Source organism: Daldinia decipiens, assembly GCF_022478715.1.
Source record: "Daldinia decipiens strain CBS 113046 unplaced genomic scaffold F4813scaffold_3, whole genome shotgun sequence".
NCBI lineage: Eukaryota > Fungi > Ascomycota > Sordariomycetes > Xylariales > Hypoxylaceae > Daldinia > Daldinia decipiens.
This window is the reverse complement of record NW_026054546.1, coordinates 416351-432917: the sequence shown is the minus strand read 5'-3', so window position 1 is coordinate 432917 and position 16567 is coordinate 416351. Positions and strand designations below refer to the sequence as shown.

Here is a 16567-nt window from a genome sequence, read left to right as displayed (position 1 = left end):
TCATGGCTCTTGCAGATTATCAAACCGTGTGAAACCAACAATTGCTCATCTTCACCGCTAATTGAAGCTTTTTTCAACTTCACAAATATTTGTGCTTTTTGGGTTTTTTTCTTGTTTTTGTGTTTTTGCGTGTGTTGTTATTATACCCTATGAGTCTATGAGTCTATGAATCCATGACATATCACATGTGCTAGATCGGATATACTAGTCACTGGCGTATTAGCTATGCTACCGTATAATCCGCCGTTCTAGCATCAGATGATTTGTTCGTCTTGGTATTTTCCGACGCATTTCGCGTTTCCGTTCCAAGCACAATCCAGCGGATTCGGAACCTTGTGGGTATAACAGCACATGAGCCACTAAGGTGGATGTTCCCGTCGTTTTCCACGTTTTAATAGATCCTAAACTGGGGATGAAATAGTTCAATATCAGTTTTCTTGTCACATTACGCCAGTAGAGCCGCCGGAACCGTTACCTGTTTGCAGTTGGTTCTAGTTATTAGTCGTATTCTAGACCCAATTTAGGACTTTCTACTACCTCCCTCTACAACGCCACATAGTATTGAACATTTACATCCCCCATTGCGTTCCCTTTGTGAGCTGCCAAATACGACTTGATGACGATCATCTGGTAGCTCATGAACCTGGCCGGCGAGAGTGCGGACATTGGCATCCTGACGTACCGTGGGCCAACATACATAACCCTTACCTACAAGCCGATTACGTAGATAACCTCCCGTGTAAGCCTCCCTCTACGCGGCTTTTCTATAGCCCAACTATAGCCAACTAAGCTTCGTTCGACCAATCTGTTTCGAGTGTGACACACCCTCCTACTATTTCTAGGTATCACACTGCATTAGGTTGTACTAAAAGGTAGTTCTCGTCGTCCATGTTTGCCAATATTGGCAACAACTGCTCCCTAGCTTTGAGTTGGCGTTGTACCAACCTGCTATCATCCTTAGCCGAAGATTAGACTATATTCCCGAGTCAGCGGAACGCCGACATCTGCTCTCACTTATAAGAAGAGGAGAGCCGTGAGGAAAGCGATATGTCTGTTCAACAAACACCAGCTGTTCTCCTCTAGAAATCCTCTAAAAAATTCTCTAAACGACAAGAACAAGATAGGCAAGATGAAGTCCCAAACAAAGACGCAGTTATTACGCCTCCTGGAGCGATTGCAATACAAGTTGTTATCTATATTTCCTCGCAACCCTCCCCCACAAACTATCAAGCCTAAAGTCCACTCGGAACTTCGCGATGAAGCTTTGACCTTAGCTACTCAGCTAGATGGAAAGACCTTTCGCCTCCCTGACCTATGGAAACTCTTCTCAGAATGGCCTCTCGCTGCTAACCCACACGCGGAGAGGCTCGAGGGCCTCGTGAACTCGATGCTCGAACGCATTATCACCAACGAGAAAAAGTTGAAAGCCTTGAAGAAGGCTGACTTTGGTCGCCTCATGTCCCTGTAAGCTAGCATATCCCAGCCTATATTTCTGTTAAACAATCGACTAATTTAGTCTTCCCGCACAGTTGGTATCCTGACGCAGAATGGCCCGAGCTTGAGATAGCCACCGCCTATTCAGTCTGGATTTTCGTGTGGGACGACGAGGTCGACGCCGGAGACACAGACGTGTCTAACGACGAGGAACTCGCCCGAGCCTACTACCAGAAATCCCTTAGCACAGTCCACCGCCTCCTGGCCCTCGACGAAAGCGGGGGGGCTCAGGAGATAATCATCAAGGAAGAGGAGTCTTTACACCCCAACATGGCTTTATTTGCTGATGTTGGTCGGGGCCTGCGCAACTCGACGGACAGAATACAACGAGAAAGATTCTACCGCGAGTTGGAAAACTTCATGGTCAACGTGGGTGTGGAACATGGACACCGAATGCGAGGCTCTATCCCTACTGTGGAAAAGTACCTCCAGATTCGATCCGGGTCTGTCGGCTGTGCTCCCCAGATTGCACTTACAGAGTAGGCAACGAGAAACTTACCAGCATCATCAAGAATCCCTGCTTACAATACGTCTTTTAGTCACATGCTTAAAATAAGACTTCCCGAGTCTATTATGGAGTGTGACCCTATGAAGGAGCTCTGGAAGGAGACGATTGTTATGTGTCTTATTCTCAACGACATATACTCGGTACAAAAAGAAATAGTAAGCCCCACAAGCAAACATACAAACTCCATATAAGTGCTAACAACCATCAGACACAAGCATCGCTGTTCAACCTCGTGCCGGTCATGTACAAAAACTGCAGTCCCGAAAAGAAGACTCTAGACACAGTCACCAGCGGGATTGAAGCGGCTCTGCGGGAATCTATGAGGGGATTCGAAGAGGCCGCAAAGGCCCTTGTCGAGATGGCGTCAGACAACGCCGAAGTAAGCAGGGACGTGCAGGCCTTTATCAAATGGTGTCGATATTTCATCACAGGGGTGTTACAATGGAGTCTGGAGTCGAAACGGTATGGAATGGCAGACTGCTTGCATAAAGACGGCTCGCTTAGCATAGTACTCTGAGCAAGCCTGCATAAGTTTTATTATATACGGTACAAAACGTGCCTACGCATCTCATTTGTACGGGTTGGATATTCCATATGTATGTACATAGATAGGTATGTAGGTACATACCCCTATACAGGAGGTCTACTATAGGCTATAGGCTATAAGTTACATGCATACATATGTAGTACTATGGTATCAGGCAAAAGTATGTAAAACGACACTGTCAGGTACCGCCAAAAAAGGTTAGATGAGCTACCATACTAAATTAGTACTAGTCTGTTACTGTATATACACTATAAGTATACCTTAAATTCTAACTAATAAATAAAAAAGCAATAACACAAGCCACTTTTTAGCGCGCGACTTGTGACCGGGGTTTTACTTACCCATCATACCATAGTAGCTGATACATAGGCAGACTACGAAGCGCCGCCTTAGCTCTAATACAAATACATTACCCCATAACAAGGTGACGGATGGCTCGGATACAACAACGGGTAAAGCTTTATGTGCATTCCTCGCGTGCCTTGACGGAGCGCTGGAACATTCCGCATGTGGGTACAACAACCCACTTCGGATGGCTATCAGCTGAGTGTTGGCATCCCACGCCAGGATGTTAGCACATTTTAGCACATAGGACGCATAGGATTCCTTGCCTGCATGTGTACGCCACGCGTATGTAGCTGCTGCTGCTGCAGTAGCAGTGACACCTTTCCTGAACTTCGGGTCGATATCACGCGGCTCGTCCCGGATGTGGGATAGTCCCCAAGCAAATCCGCGCATCCGGACATAAGGAGAAATTAAGATTTGATGCACATATGTACCCAACCTAGTAGTATTGTGAAGCACGAGCATGTACATATTCTGCTTGCGTTGTGGTTGCGTACCTCGTAATGTGGTATTTGGAAATATTATAGAATTGTCGTCACCGCTATGAAACAAAGACCCTTGAGGGTTCGTAGGGTTCGTGCGGCACAACAAGTGTCTCCTGCCGATTGGCGATGGCGCATTCCGATTCCCAACATGACCCGGCCCGGCCCGGATTGTTTCTAACGCCCCGTGCGCCGGCTCACGACGTATACTACTTATACTACTTATGTACACAATGTAACCGCCAAGTTACCAAGACATGTAGGTAGGTACCTCATACACTACGTGCATAAGGGGTGGTACGTTAATCATTAGCCAACAACGAGACCGTTCTACACGTGTCAGAACCATGTTTCTCTCTCCCTTCCCCACTGTTGGTCGAGCTAATCCTAGATATAATCAACTTACCAACTTACATGCGTATTTACGCTGTTACGTGAGATGTAAAGTGGGATATCCAGATAGATCAATATGATTAGTTGATAAATGATATTCTTACTTGGCTATGTATACTACGTAGTATGTTGAATGTTGTTGGTAAGATGTTGTTAGTAACATGTTAGAAAGACTTTAATTTTTCAATAGTATACTCTTCCTAAAGATATCCAGCTGTTAAATAGTCTAGAACTAGCTAGCTCAGCTGTTTGCCCTTTATGTGTGGGACCTCAATCTCGGTAGCTTTTAAAAGCAAACATTTGCGTGATCGTCATATAACCCTCAGTTAATGCTGTGATGATGCTAGGATAGTTATCTATGTATTAACTAGTGCAATTTACTATTCGCTCACGTTTATCCCTGTTAATCGTGGTCAATAATTTCCCCGGATACAGTTACATATTACAGAAACAGAATGCTACCGTGCCTATTACGACGTAAGTAATATTATCGTAAGTAATATTATCGTAAGTAATATTATACCGTCTATGCTATTATTCATGCTGCTGCTATCTTAATGCTCTACGTAGATCTAAACTCGGCTAAGCTCTGATTTTCCTTATGATTTAGTATAAACTAGTACGTACGTACATATGCATCGAGGAAAAAGAATGGGGGAGTAGAGTTCATATACTCGTCCAGCCTACAACTGACTCTGGACGCCACAAAACCATTTGCCATTCTACGTCACTCGTGAAGGTTTTTTTTTTCCTGCCATCATCTCCACCAAGACTACTAGAGAAGGAAGTGCGTGAGCTCAAACAAACGAGATGTCATGCCGATAATTCAAGTGTACCCTCCTCAACGCCATTCCATGCCGTACGTACATAAATATGACTTGCTTCAAGCAATGCTTACGCCGGTAGAGGGCAGGGGGTGTGCATCGAGATCTATCTCCTCGACTAAGCTGCGTTGGTGGGCACTCTCACGTACCAGGTTCCCGAAATACTTGAGAGCTACCTCGCTTTCGCCGCGCACCTTCATGGTCTCCTCTTGACGCTTGCCAAGTTGTTCGACGGAGCGCGTCAAGGCAACCCGGAGATTGTCTGCAGGGAATCGGAGTACCTTGCGCACTGAACTCGAGATGCGATTGCTATTTGCATGGACGTAATCGATTGCTGTCAGCTGCGCTGAAATCTTTTCGGACAGGCGGTGAGGTAGTGAATGCGGTATTTGCTGAACAATGTAAACTGTAGCTGAAACGACTGGACAATAAGAGTTAGCTTTAATTCCGTATCAATACACCATGGTAATACATACCTGCTAGAACTAAGCCAGGGACAATTAGCCTTCGAAGGTTGTCATTTCCGACGATCTTCACTACGCTCAGAGTGTGGTCCATCCATCCCATACCGCCAACTAAACGTCCACCAATTGCAGTAGCAACGGTTAAGGCCATTCCAGTGCCAGCCATCTTCTCTTGCCGTTGCATAAGTGTAGACCAGTCAACAAAGTCCAATAACTCGGTAGGTACGCCGACTTGTTTTGCCAATACGTCACGTCTCCTTCGGAACATGACATCAGCGCGGAAGTTGAGATCGTGATATTCGTTGCCGATATGCATGATACCGAGTTGTTTGATCATATTTACGCCGCCAACTGTCTTCGTCCGTGCGTACTCCTCACAGGACGCGACTGACTCCGAGATTTGAGACAGCATTGCTTCCTTCAACTCTTCGGCGTACTGGAAAACGTGGAATAGACCTGGATAAGGTACACCAGAATTGCCATCACCAGCGTGGGCAATGACTGAGTTGAGTGTGGTCCGGGTGTGGTCATAAATATCTTTACAAGTCTCCTCGATGGTTTGGTCCACATCCTCACTCACCTCAGCTTTTGCTTTCCTTGAAGCTTCTAGCTGAGGTTCAATCACTTCCAATTCGCTCATCACTCGCTCCAATTCGGATGTGGCCATCTCAGAATTGACAGTAGCAAGCACGTTGACATCGTTGAGGATGTTGAGAAGGTAAGTTTTAGCGGGCGCAAGCTTAGATCGTGCTCGCTTTTCTAAGACGAACCGCCTTAGAGATTGTTCCAGTTTCTCAAAGTCCCGAACCTTCTCCTTCTCCTTGCCTTTTCCTTTGGGATCATCACCAGGATCATCACCACCTCCACTCGAGCTACCGCTGCCTCCTCCGTCTGGACCGCCGGGAGGTGAAGAAACCGGGATAGCATTGCTGGATACGAAATGTACGAGTTCGGTGGACTCTTTAAATGTACGAGGGCTTAGACCATATACCTGATCTAAGATCATCTTCTGGCACCGCTCCTTGTCTCTGATGAGGTCATAACCGTTGACGACCATGAAGATGTATGCCTTCTCTGCCGCAGCAGCCCAAATGAACTCTTTTGCAGACTGGGTGAAATGGTTCGCAGCAGATACAACGAAGACAACCACATCTATCTCTTCCTGGCGCGCAAATACAGCCGTCGTCTTGGTCGTGTCAGAATTGAGACCCGGCGCATCAATTAAAGCAATGTCGACAACACCGTTATTGAGCAATGATTCATCAATCGTTCGCACATCCTTGATATAAACTTTACATTGCATGTAGGTAACATTGTCGAGGACAATCTTCTCTAAGTCGTTTAGGGGGAAGACGTCATAGGTCGATTCGTCGTGTCGATTGTAGATCGAATCTTGATGGACTGCGTGGACCTCCTCAACTCCAGCGTTCTCCCTCGCATCCAAGACTTCACAGAAAATGCTCGTGCATGGCTGCTGGTCTTCCGGGAGAACCTTTCGGCGCAGTAGGGCATTGCAAAACGTAGACTTTCCGGCATTCAAGTCCCCAGTTACCAAAACCTTGCTCGATGTGTCCTCGATTCTTTCACGGAGCACCTGTAAGTGCTTGATGGTAGAGCTAATCTTTCCATCCAGCAATGCGGCAATAGATCCTTTCTCAAGAGAATGGACGAGCTCAGTCTGATGTAAACCGCCTAACTTAAGGTCCAACTTTAGGATCGAAAACTCCTGGGCAATCTGTGGCGAAACCAATCTTGGTAAGTCTACTGCGTTTTTATTCTCGGCATCCCTACTAGATTCTGCAGTTTCGTAGTCTTCTGTGGCCGTCATCGATCGTCGCAATGGGCGCGAGCGGTGCGAAGAGGGCTCTGGGCCCATAGTAGAGGTATGGTGTATTCCTGGACGTGGCGCAGATCGTTCGGGAGAAGCCCTTTCCGCTCTCTGGACTGAAGGATAATGCGCGGGCCAGGCGATATTTGTTTCTTGGAGGGTTTTGAGGAGATCGACAACTTTGCTGATGGCGCGATTTAAAGATGATCGATGCTGGTTGTACCACATCTGGTGAATAGCTGCTGCTTCCTTTCGGTGTTCAGAGTCCGGGCTGCTAGAAGAACGACGTTGAAGCGGCATATCCCCCGACAAGGACGGGTCAGCTCGAGAAGAGCCGACCTGTCGCCTAGACGAACTGGCATCGTCTCCTGCGATGCTACCGCCATAGCCCGAATCGTCGTCTATAAGTGTTTGTAGCCGTGAAGCATACTGTGAGGAACCGCTGCCGACGGTCATGTAACCCGGGGCTCCGGAGGAAGATGGAGGTGGTGCGGATTCTTCCTCCCGGTTCCGTCCGCGGCGGCCTTTGCCCTTGCCTTTTTGATTGCCACTCATCGCTTTCGTTAAATTCGTAAACTCATAAGTATTACCGACTTCGAAATCGATGGCAAGATATCGATCCCCTGGGTCTCGTAGTAATTCGCGGGGTAGTTGTAAATGAACGATTATTTGGGTAAAAAGGTAAAAAGATGAGCGGTGATAGCTTTTTGCTTTCTGGAATAGAGGCGACCTCGGGAAATTATGGCATGGTGATGTAGAGAAAAAGCTCTGATTGGTTAAGATGATGTGCGCTTAACAGTGAGTTGCAGCACCTATCGACCCATAGCCCTGGATTACATCAGACTTTTAACCTATGTAGACATATAAATCGGGTCGGCAGGTCGGGTGTTATGCTCCTTTATATGCATATATACCTCATACATGTATAATAGTGTTTAATAGCGGGTGCCAAGCGGGGCCTATTACGCAGCGGGATTGGACATTACAAAGAGATACCTAGGTACATATATGTACGTACCTCCCCCAGCGTCACTGCATGTGAAGTTGATCCAACTCAAGTTTCTCATTAATTGGTACGGATCCGTATTTACCAGGCTACACATCGTTGACCGCTGGGAACTTATTGGGAACCTATTGGAAACCTATTGGGAACCTATTGGGAACCTATTAGGAATCAACCGAGATTTATGCTTACTGGGACTCCATCGACGTAACGACACGCGTACTTCACCTAGATTCGTCGAAATTGCTAGAAATCAACTACCTATTCACCGGCAATCCGATACCTTCTCTGTTTGAGCACGGTTCCTAGCTGCCTTGCTGCCTTGCGTGAGATACTTCGACTTCCGCAGCGATGAACGTAAGCCGGCGAACACAATAGCTCGCAAATGGTTATATGGGAATAGAAAGCTGACTATCTACGGCTAGATCCTAGAATGGGCCTTCGGCAAGCGCATGACGCCTGCCGAGCGTCTACGCAAGAACCAGCGCATGATCGATAAAGCAATCCGAGAACTGGATCAAGTGCGAGTTAAACTAGAAAAGCAAGAGAAGACCCTCGTCGGACAGATCAAACAGAGTGCGCAAAAGGGGCAAATGGGAGCAGCTAAGATCCAAGCGAAGGATCTAGTACGTACGAGAAGGTAAGAAGCCCTAGGACCTTGGACGGTTACGTGGGAGATCCCACTAATACCCGATCGCCCTTCTGCAGATATGTCGAGAAGTTCTACGGGATGAGGAGTCAGCTACAGAAAATATCATTACGGCTACAGGTCAGTCGCTCCTAATCGCGAACCTATTAGCAGCACCACGCTGACGAGCACGCATTTTAGACTCATCGAACCAACGAGCAAATGATGCAAGCAATGAAAGGAGCCACGGTAGCCCTCGGTAGTATGAACAGGTCGATGAACTTGCCCGCATTACAGCGTATCGCCATTGAATTCGAACGAGAGACTGCTATAATGGACGAGAGGCAGGAGATGATGGATGATGCGATTGACGATGCAATGGACGTTGGCATAGAAGAGGAGGGTGACGAAGTTGTGGAGCAAGTCCTAGAGGAAATTGGTGTCGACCTAAACCAAGCCGTAAGTAGACTACTCGCCGTATGTCGCAAGCCTCACTGTCTAACACCGAATAGTTCGGAGAAACCCCGACAGGCCTTCAATCTGAGAAAGTTCCCGAGGGTCGGATTGCCCAAGCTATCGGTGGCCCCAGCGGCGGCGGTGGAGATCCCGGGGATGACGATCTCCAGGCTCGCCTTGACAGTCTGAGGAAATAAATATTGATTAAGTGTAAGGTTTTACGTACGACAGCGAAGGATTTACCAAAGACTGGACTTGTTGAGATGTTAATATGTGCGGCTATGAGCGTAAGGCGTGGAAGCTTGGGATCTGTTTTTATGGACATCGTTTTATCTCATACGGGATAACATATATTACGAACACAGCTCATTCGAGTACCATCCTCAGTATCTCTAACACGCTCTCCTTATTCAGGGGAGCTGGGTTGGTCTGCACCCACTGATCCTTTAAACTGTGCTCGGCGATACCGCTAAGTTTATCCTCCCCAATACCAAACTCACTAAGCGTCCTCGGCAACTCAAGAGCGCGGATGATAGCATCCATCAGATCACCAAGGTCGGCCGTCCCCTTTTCCAGTCCTTTCTGAGAAAAAATCTCTCTGGCTTTAGAGTCTTCCCAGAGGAGCTGGATAATGGCGTTTTGGCGTTCGACATTTGCGCCCTTTTTGTAGTTATATTTGCACACGGCTGGGTTAAGAATACAACTCGTCTCGCCATGACTCACGCCCGCTGGACCTAATTGATGACCGATGCCGTCTGCAGTAATTAGAGTTAGCAATCTTTATCTTCAAAAGCTTTGGAGTTAATTTAATGACAGGTATTAGCCTTGAGAATTTATAGCTGCTTAGAGCAGACTGGTAGAGCCTAGTTGAGGAAAGTCTGAGATTTCACTTACGGCTTGCCCCTAAAGGCACTCCCCTACTGCACGCACCCATAGCATCTCTAGCACCGAGTTGACACCCCAATCGTGCCTCGAGGTCTTTAGGATTCTGCTTGCTCTTGATTAAACCCGGTATAAGCTTAGATAACCCGTCCTTAGCATCTTGATCTGCTGCATCGTCGCTCTTTAGGGAACAGAGGGTTTCTATACAATGGTCTACGGCCTTGATACCGGTGCTTAGCCAGACTTTATCGGGCGTTGTCGTACTAAGTTCTGGGTCAAGGATGACCAGGGAAGGGCCCTGTAGTGCTCCCGAAAAGGAGTGTTTTTGTCCTGTCTCGTCGTTGGTTGCACCTGCAAAGGACGAATACTCGCCACCCGAGAGTGACGTGGGGATGCAAACAACTGGCACTTTTGATGGCTTGATATCATCACGCTTTTTGGGGCTTGTTGGACAGAGAGAGTCTAACTCAGCGTGAGTTGAGACATCGTTTGCTAGTGCCTAGTACATGTTTGTTAGTATCGTAGCCCCTTTATCACCAGTTACGGGATGTAAGCATACGAATGAGACTATTTTGGCCGCGTCTGTTAGACTTCCCGCACCTAGCGTGACGATTAGGTCTGCATTGGCTTTTCTTGTGTCGGCTACAACTTCAAGTATCTCAGACCAGAGAGAATGCGGCTTCATGCCAATCCTGACACCAGCAATTTAGTTGCCTAGTCTTCTTTTAAGCTCGTCGAGGTATGTCGTATTTCCTGCGAGAGATCTAGAGCAGATAACATAAATTTTAGTTGCATGAAATGTATTGTCTGCATGCTTAAGGAGCGATTCGATGAAGGGCAATCCGAAGCTTAGAAGCGGTCGTTCCTGGTCTTTGAAAGCTGGGCCAAATGTCTCTGTCATATTGGGCAACGTAATTTTGGGGGTTTTTTGGTATTATATTTATCGTAATTACCGTTAAGCTTTGAATCTCATTCCGAGGGTGAAAATGAGTGAGGGAAAATTGAAGGTAGACAAGCCATTGCTTATATGCTATTATTATGTCACTGTGAGACCTAATATAGGTACGTACGAAGCTATTAACCTAACCTTAGGAGGTAGACATATCGAATATGCCAGTAACAATATTACCAATCTATATGCAGAGTCTCCATCTAAACTTATTAATAGTATTGATAGTGTAAGTTCTTTAGTAACACGCTCGGTTACTGGAAGTGGTAAATATTTCTCAATTTTGGTAATATCATGGAAGGCTTGATATAAACAACGTTTCTATATACTTCTAGCCTAGGTCATAATATGAACCCCATTGAAATAGCTTGTTATTATAGTAGTGCTACCTACCTACATAAGTTGCCATTGAGGTAGAACAAGGGGCGATTTAGACGTGGCTTTTTTAGACCATGCAGCTTTACGCCGTAACTAGTGGATAAATGATATCATCTCCGCGTTTATTTGGTTCGCATTCGCTACATAGATTATAGATTTAGGAGACCGAATCTGTATTCTAACCTCCTTTTTACACATTGTCCTATAGATGATATCGACAATCACTAGTAGGCCGCCTTGGGTTGGGTTGGAGATGTACTGTAGAAATACTAAGATACATATATGTAGAGACGTGCATACCTACTTACATTGTAGATATGTACCGAAAGTCAGGTGGGCACATGTAGTGATCGTGAAGTCTCCCAATCGGATTCTTAATAGGATTTCCCCATTGGTTATCATTCCCCTTAAGGTGATTACGATTGCGTCCCGGATGCTATTGTAGCTCCGAAGCGCCGGCGCCTGTGGTACCGCTTTCTGTGCACAGACCAATTGGCATTCTCCGTTCTATGTAGGGTATCACCTTCCTTTAAGCAAGCAGCAGCCAGCCAGCAGCCAAGGCAGGTAGGGGTGGACCTGCTCACTAACCTAGATTCCTCCCCTCGTTTGTTCTCAATTCTACCATCCGTTACATCACACCCCACGATTTATCATTTATCGCTGTTGGACTTCGCGACAACTCTTGTACTTGTACCATACCACACCACATAAACTCTACACGTCTCAGATACCCTCTTCCTCTAGGCTGGAGCCAATGAGTACCTAACATACATACCTACATATGTAGATTTAATTGCTTGGTTAGTCGCAACTCTCCTTTCTTTATCCTCTCAAATAGTGACTTGACTTGACTTGACTTGATTCGAGTCTCAATCCCTGTCTGCCCGTCTCTACTTGTCTCTACTTGTCTCTACCTAATCTAACCTTACATTGCCCTACTTATCGCCCTACCTGACCTGGCCTACCTATCTTGTTTTGCGCCTGTTTACTATTGCACAGCCCGATCACTCCCCACTGTCCTCGGCATTGTCTTCTTCTCGATTCCTCCATCCCGTCATTCTCTCTTATATGTATTTGGTATAATCGCCTACCTTACGGTGCTAGGCGCTCCCTTACGGCTAAAGCCTCTATATCCCCGAACAACAGGGTTCCTATACGATACTATACGATACAGTACTACATATTATGACTACAGTTATCTAACCTAGTCTCTCTTAGCGTCCCACCGTCACAAGACTTTAGCCAAACGCCTCATATATGACGACAACTCTATACAGATTCTCAAGTATCTTGTGCGCCCAATTCTTTGACGCCAATCTACACAAGCCTTTGTGCAATCTTTCTTTCCTGCCTACCGCACCTCCTATCGCCGTATCAAAGACCAAAAGATCAGCGCATTTCTCCGCACCGCTTAACAACTTAGGCGCATCCTACATATTGACCTCATATCCCCCTCCCACAATCGACAGCTTCAACTCCCGAAAATCTGGCAGGGAACAAGCGACGCAGTCTCTCCTCTCAGGGAGGTCTGCTTAATAGAATGTTTGGCGGCGGCTCTAGTTCTGCTGCGTCTAAATCCGATACTGTTGTAGCCGACTCTACGAAGTCGGAGAAGAAATCCCCGTCTCCGGACCGAAAGCACGAGTCTGCTTCGGGTGCGACCCCGTCAAAATCTCCTGATCAAGCGACTAGCGGCGAGAAGCGCAGTGGAAATGGTAGCCCGCCCGGGCGACATAATCCCGATACGGGTAATTCGGAGAAGAAGCGCAGGAGTTCTGGCGTCGGGAGCAAAGCTAGCAGTCTTATAGCCAGCGCCAAGAATAGCTTGAATTTCGGCCAGGCTGGCAGGACAAATAGTGACGCTAGCTCTCAGACTCCTCTACAGAAACTAGGCAAGCAAGATCAATCTCTTGCGGTACCTCAAGGCCAGCACAATAACTCTGCTGGCGAATCCCTTCCCGGTCCACGATCTACCTTCCGCGTCGGTGTCTGGGAAGACAGGAACAAAAAATGCCGTCGTACAATGGAAGACACGCATGCGTTCCTCTACAATTTCCTGCATACTCCCGCACCCCTTATCGCCCCAGATTTGGGTAACAAGAGCCAAAAGTCCCAAAGGTCTACATCAGAGGATTCTAGCCAGCCTGAGATGAGCGCGCAGGATATAGTAGAAACTGACAACGGCTACTTCGCAATATTTGATGGACATGCTGGTACCTTCGCTGCAGACTGGTGTGGGAAGAAGCTGCATCTTATTCTCGAAGACACTATACGACGAAATCCCAACGTGCCCATTCCCGAACTTCTTGATCAGACCTTCACCAATGTTGATGCACAGCTCGAGAAGCTTCCTCTTAAGAACAGTGGCTGTACCGCAGCAATTGCTGTCTTGCGTTGGGAGGATCGGGTTCCTAGCTCAAACTCTGCGACCGGTTCCCAAGCCATCGCTCCGGCGGCTGCTGCTGCTTCAAAGGCGCCGGATACGTTAAAACCCCGGGATGCGAAGCTTGAGAACGATGGTGGTAACAATGCTATCGTCGAATCAGCTCATGCAAGGCTGAAGGGTACTGCGGTTCGGCAGCGCGTTCTATACACGGCAAATGTGGGTGATGCTAGGATCATTCTATGTAGAGCTGGTAAAGCATTACGTCTTTCATATGACCACAAGGGTAGCGACGAGAACGAAGGAAAGCGGATCTCGAATGCCGGAGGCTTGATCCTCAATAACCGTGTGAATGGTGTATTGGCTGTCACTCGAGCTCTTGGAGATACGTACATGAAAGACCTCGTAACAGGTCATCCATACACCACCGAAACCGTCATCCAGCCCGAAATAGACGAGTTTATCATCATTGCTTGCGACGGTGTAAGTCCATTAGATATGCATTTTTCCTTTACTCCAGACCGTTGCTAATAAGTGCCTAGCTCTGGGATGTTTGTGAAGACCAAGATGCTGTTAATCTCGTTCGCGACGAACGAGACCCGGCGGCTGCGGCTAAGAAGCTTGTTGACCATGCCTTAGCTCGCTTCAGTACAGACAACTTGTCATGCATGATCGTTCGATTCGATAAGGCTGCCCTGCTAGAGAATCAAAACAATAAGGAGAATCCCATCGGTGTGGAAGGAGATATCTCTGGTGCGGGCGGCAAGATAAGCGAAGCCGATAAGATTGTGATCTCTACTAAGCAGAAGATTGCTGAAGGTGATTCACCAGCCGTTGGCGTATCAGCTAGTAATAGTGGCCGAGGACATGATCTTATACCCATCGACGACGGAGATGCTTTCAAGCCGACCATCATTGAAGGGCCGGTTGAGGAGGAGCCTTCGTCGATAGAAGACAGCGACGCGCCTGAGGTCACTGCAGACGCAATCCCGAACCCAGGCGGCCTCGTGACTCCGGAATCGACATCTCCGAATACGACGGGATCGCTGTCGAAATCCCAATTCCGGTTCTTTTTATAATAGGATTAGTGTACTGTTCTCGGGATCTTTTCACCAACAATTACAGACCTGTTTTACATCCCGCTCCCGAAAATTGCTGCCAACCTCGACTCTCGCGATACACCAAGGTTTTCGTCATTCATAAGGCAGTAGGGGACATGTCTAACGTTTTTGGCATGATGTACGTATTTCAGGTGAACCTTGGTCAGTACATGACCACGAAAATATCATAGTCAAGCTGATAGCCCACGAAGATGGTTGGTTCCGTTGGCCATTTCATACTTGTATTAGGGAGACATCTTTATGGAGTAAACGAAGACCCGACTATTTCGGAAGACGAAGATAGCAAGTGGGCTGTAAAGCCTACCGGCGATGATGATTTAGCTTAGCATGGACTTATGAAAAGGTGTACGTTACAGGTAGTGGTCACAGCAATGAATGAACATTTTGGCAGTATGAAAGCTTATATCCTCACCCACGAGAAGACCAGACTAGAGGGTCAGAACCTTAAAAGCAATTCGGATCAATCGTCTATCCTCGGTGTTAAATTCAAGCTTTTTGCCATTCTTCTATCAATACCAAACCCATATCTCAGTTTCGACCTTCCTTCCTTAGCGTCTTTAGCGAACATCCCTTTTCCGTCTCAGACGAGCGAATGTTTGGTTTGCCTGTCCCGAGTGGGTTGTCGGCCCTAAAGTCTATTGCAAGTATGTGTTAGCACTCGACTGGATATAAGAGGTCTAGAAAAAAAGCTGTTCTAGAATTCTTTCTCTACTACTAGCGCAAATCAGGACTAGGCTAGACATTCGTTCTTAATAGGAAGATTCTCCGTAGGATAGAGAATCCGATTTTCTGAGAAGACTACGGGATAGAAATATGAATTCCTAAAGATAGGCAAGTTGTAGGCGTTAGTAAATAAGGTCTTGCTAGGTACGAGAAAACTCTCTCGGTGTCTTCAAGCCGGTCTTTCGGCTGGAAACGACTTAAAGTTCTGACGTCTCATGTATGGTCAGGATTATGGGATAATGGATGCAGGTCAGTCTGCTATATTGATTTGGGGGGACAATGCTGACAGTTGGTGTTGGTATTAATTCTACATATACGTATAATATAGCTACACCGTCATACTTGGTACTTCAAACAGAAGCACAGTATTACGAGTGCGATTATAAGCCGGAGTTTTGGTACATATAGTTACTCGTTCAAGTAAATTATACCTGCTTAACTAGCCAGTCCTCTCATTTAACATGGGACACGACGTCTTGACAAGTCCGGTTTATTGTTCCTCCAGGTAGGTTTCTGGTTAACAAGATGTGGGCACACGAAAGTTTTCGGCCATCCGAATATGATATGCAAGTTATCTCATCCGTCGAGACGATGTTACCCTATAATATGTCTTATGAATTTAGAACGCGGTATATTAGGTAATATATCTAATGTATAGAACTGAACCTGGGCTCGAATACTAATATACGATAGTATCTCTTTCTCTACCGGGTATCTTCATATATTACCGCGTATTCAAGATAATTTACTGAAGATCTTTTTCACCAGCAATGAAAAGGAGATGACCGAACAAAATCTTGGCGTCTTTTCCGAAAAGTCGAGAAGAATATTATTAAATAGGGGATCAATAAAAGCGAGAGACGGCCCTCCACGTTGTGCCCCTGAAAGAGGATAACTGCACCGTATTAACGCCAACATACTGTGTAAACTATATTGATTTGCATTGCGCAAGCTGATTGGCTGATTTCGTAGATGTCTCAATGCTGGAACTCTGAACCTTGAAGATTGCGCAAGGTCTATGCGTGGGAAAAGGTGCGGGGCTCGAAGCTGCTCATCGCTCTAAACCTGATGTTATGTACATATGCACGTACATACGTACATTAGGTACATGTAGGTATGTATGTACATACAACAGGCACAATCTACTAATGCAAGGTGG

At 46.6% G+C, this 16567-nt stretch overlaps 5 protein-coding genes across 5 annotated transcripts; 3 read left to right on the top strand and 2 right to left on the bottom strand.

Annotated features, from left to right (window-relative positions):
* Nucleotides 1-859: 859 nt before the first annotated feature.
* Nucleotides 860-2643, top strand: F4813DRAFT_345242 (terpenoid synthase). The gene is made up of 4 exons (XM_049241747.1): nucleotides 860-1464; nucleotides 1530-1973; nucleotides 2034-2157; nucleotides 2211-2643. The coding sequence occupies exons 1-4, from the start codon at nucleotides 1130-1132 to the stop codon at nucleotides 2517-2519; spliced, it is 1212 nt and encodes a 403-aa protein (XP_049103628.1). The 5' UTR covers nucleotides 860-1129; the 3' UTR covers nucleotides 2520-2643.
* Nucleotides 2644-4497: 1854 nt separating this feature from the next.
* Nucleotides 4498-7686, bottom strand: F4813DRAFT_345237 (uncharacterized protein). Its single transcript, XM_049241746.1, has 2 exons — nucleotides 5070-7686; nucleotides 4498-5014 (listed from the first exon to the last, which is right to left on the bottom strand). The coding sequence occupies exons 1-2, from the start codon at nucleotides 7438-7440 to the stop codon at nucleotides 4653-4655; spliced, it is 2733 nt and encodes a 910-aa protein (XP_049103627.1). The 5' UTR covers nucleotides 7441-7686; the 3' UTR covers nucleotides 4498-4652.
* Nucleotides 7687-7912: 226 nt separating this feature from the next.
* On the top strand, nucleotides 7913-9254 carry F4813DRAFT_168048 (Snf7-domain-containing protein). The gene is made up of 5 exons (XM_049239154.1): nucleotides 7913-8245; nucleotides 8314-8528; nucleotides 8597-8657; nucleotides 8718-8975; nucleotides 9029-9254. Exons 1-5 carry the CDS (start codon nucleotides 8240-8242, stop codon nucleotides 9167-9169), a joined length of 681 nt encoding a protein of 226 aa, XP_049103626.1. The 5' UTR covers nucleotides 7913-8239; the 3' UTR covers nucleotides 9170-9254.
* An 84-nt stretch (nucleotides 9255-9338) lies between these two features.
* F4813DRAFT_398255 (putative Fe-containing alcohol dehydrogenase) lies at nucleotides 9339-11108 on the bottom strand (the record flags this gene model as incomplete). The annotated part of the gene is made up of 4 exons (XM_049248026.1): nucleotides 10633-11108; nucleotides 10414-10533; nucleotides 9867-10353; nucleotides 9339-9727 (listed from the first exon to the last, which is right to left on the bottom strand). The coding sequence occupies exons 1-4, from the start codon at nucleotides 10753-10755 to the stop codon at nucleotides 9339-9341; spliced, it is 1119 nt and encodes a 372-aa protein (XP_049103625.1). The 5' UTR covers nucleotides 10756-11108.
* A 901-nt stretch (nucleotides 11109-12009) lies between these two features.
* Nucleotides 12010-14795, top strand: F4813DRAFT_168020 (PP2C-domain-containing protein). Its single transcript, XM_049239153.1, has 2 exons — nucleotides 12010-14047; nucleotides 14107-14795. Exons 1-2 carry the CDS (start codon nucleotides 12722-12724, stop codon nucleotides 14641-14643), a joined length of 1863 nt encoding a protein of 620 aa, XP_049103624.1. The 5' UTR covers nucleotides 12010-12721; the 3' UTR covers nucleotides 14644-14795.
* The last annotated feature ends 1772 nt before the right edge of the window (nucleotides 14796-16567 follow it).

Bases quoted from the DNA above. Each gene is read 5' to 3' on its own strand.
- F4813DRAFT_345242 (XM_049241747.1), top strand. From the start codon at position 1,130: ATGAAGTCCCAAACAAAGACGCAGTTATTACGCCTCCTGGAGCGATTG. The intron at 1,465-1,529 runs GTAAGCTAGCAT...CTTCCCGCACAG, and splicing joins TTTGGTCGCCTCATGTCCCT to TTGGTATCCTGACGCAGAAT. The intron at 2,158-2,210 runs GTAAGCCCCACA...AACAACCATCAG, and splicing joins ACTCGGTACAAAAAGAAATA to ACACAAGCATCGCTGTTCAA.
- F4813DRAFT_345237 (XM_049241746.1), bottom strand. From the start codon at position 7,440: ATGAGTGGCAATCAAAAAGGCAAGGGCAAAGGCCGCCGCGGACGGAAC. The intron at 5,015-5,069 runs GTATGTATTACC...CTTATTGTCCAG, and splicing joins CCCTGGCTTAGTTCTAGCAG to TCGTTTCAGCTACAGTTTAC.
- F4813DRAFT_168048 (XM_049239154.1), top strand. The intron at 8,658-8,717 runs GTCAGTCGCTCC...CACGCATTTTAG, and splicing joins AAATATCATTACGGCTACAG to ACTCATCGAACCAACGAGCA. The intron at 8,976-9,028 runs GTAAGTAGACTA...AACACCGAATAG, and splicing joins GTGTCGACCTAAACCAAGCC to TTCGGAGAAACCCCGACAGG.
- F4813DRAFT_168020 (XM_049239153.1), top strand. From the start codon at position 12,722: ATGTTTGGCGGCGGCTCTAGTTCTGCTGCGTCTAAATCCGATACTGTT. The intron at 14,048-14,106 runs GTAAGTCCATTA...ATAAGTGCCTAG, and splicing joins TCATCATTGCTTGCGACGGT to CTCTGGGATGTTTGTGAAGA.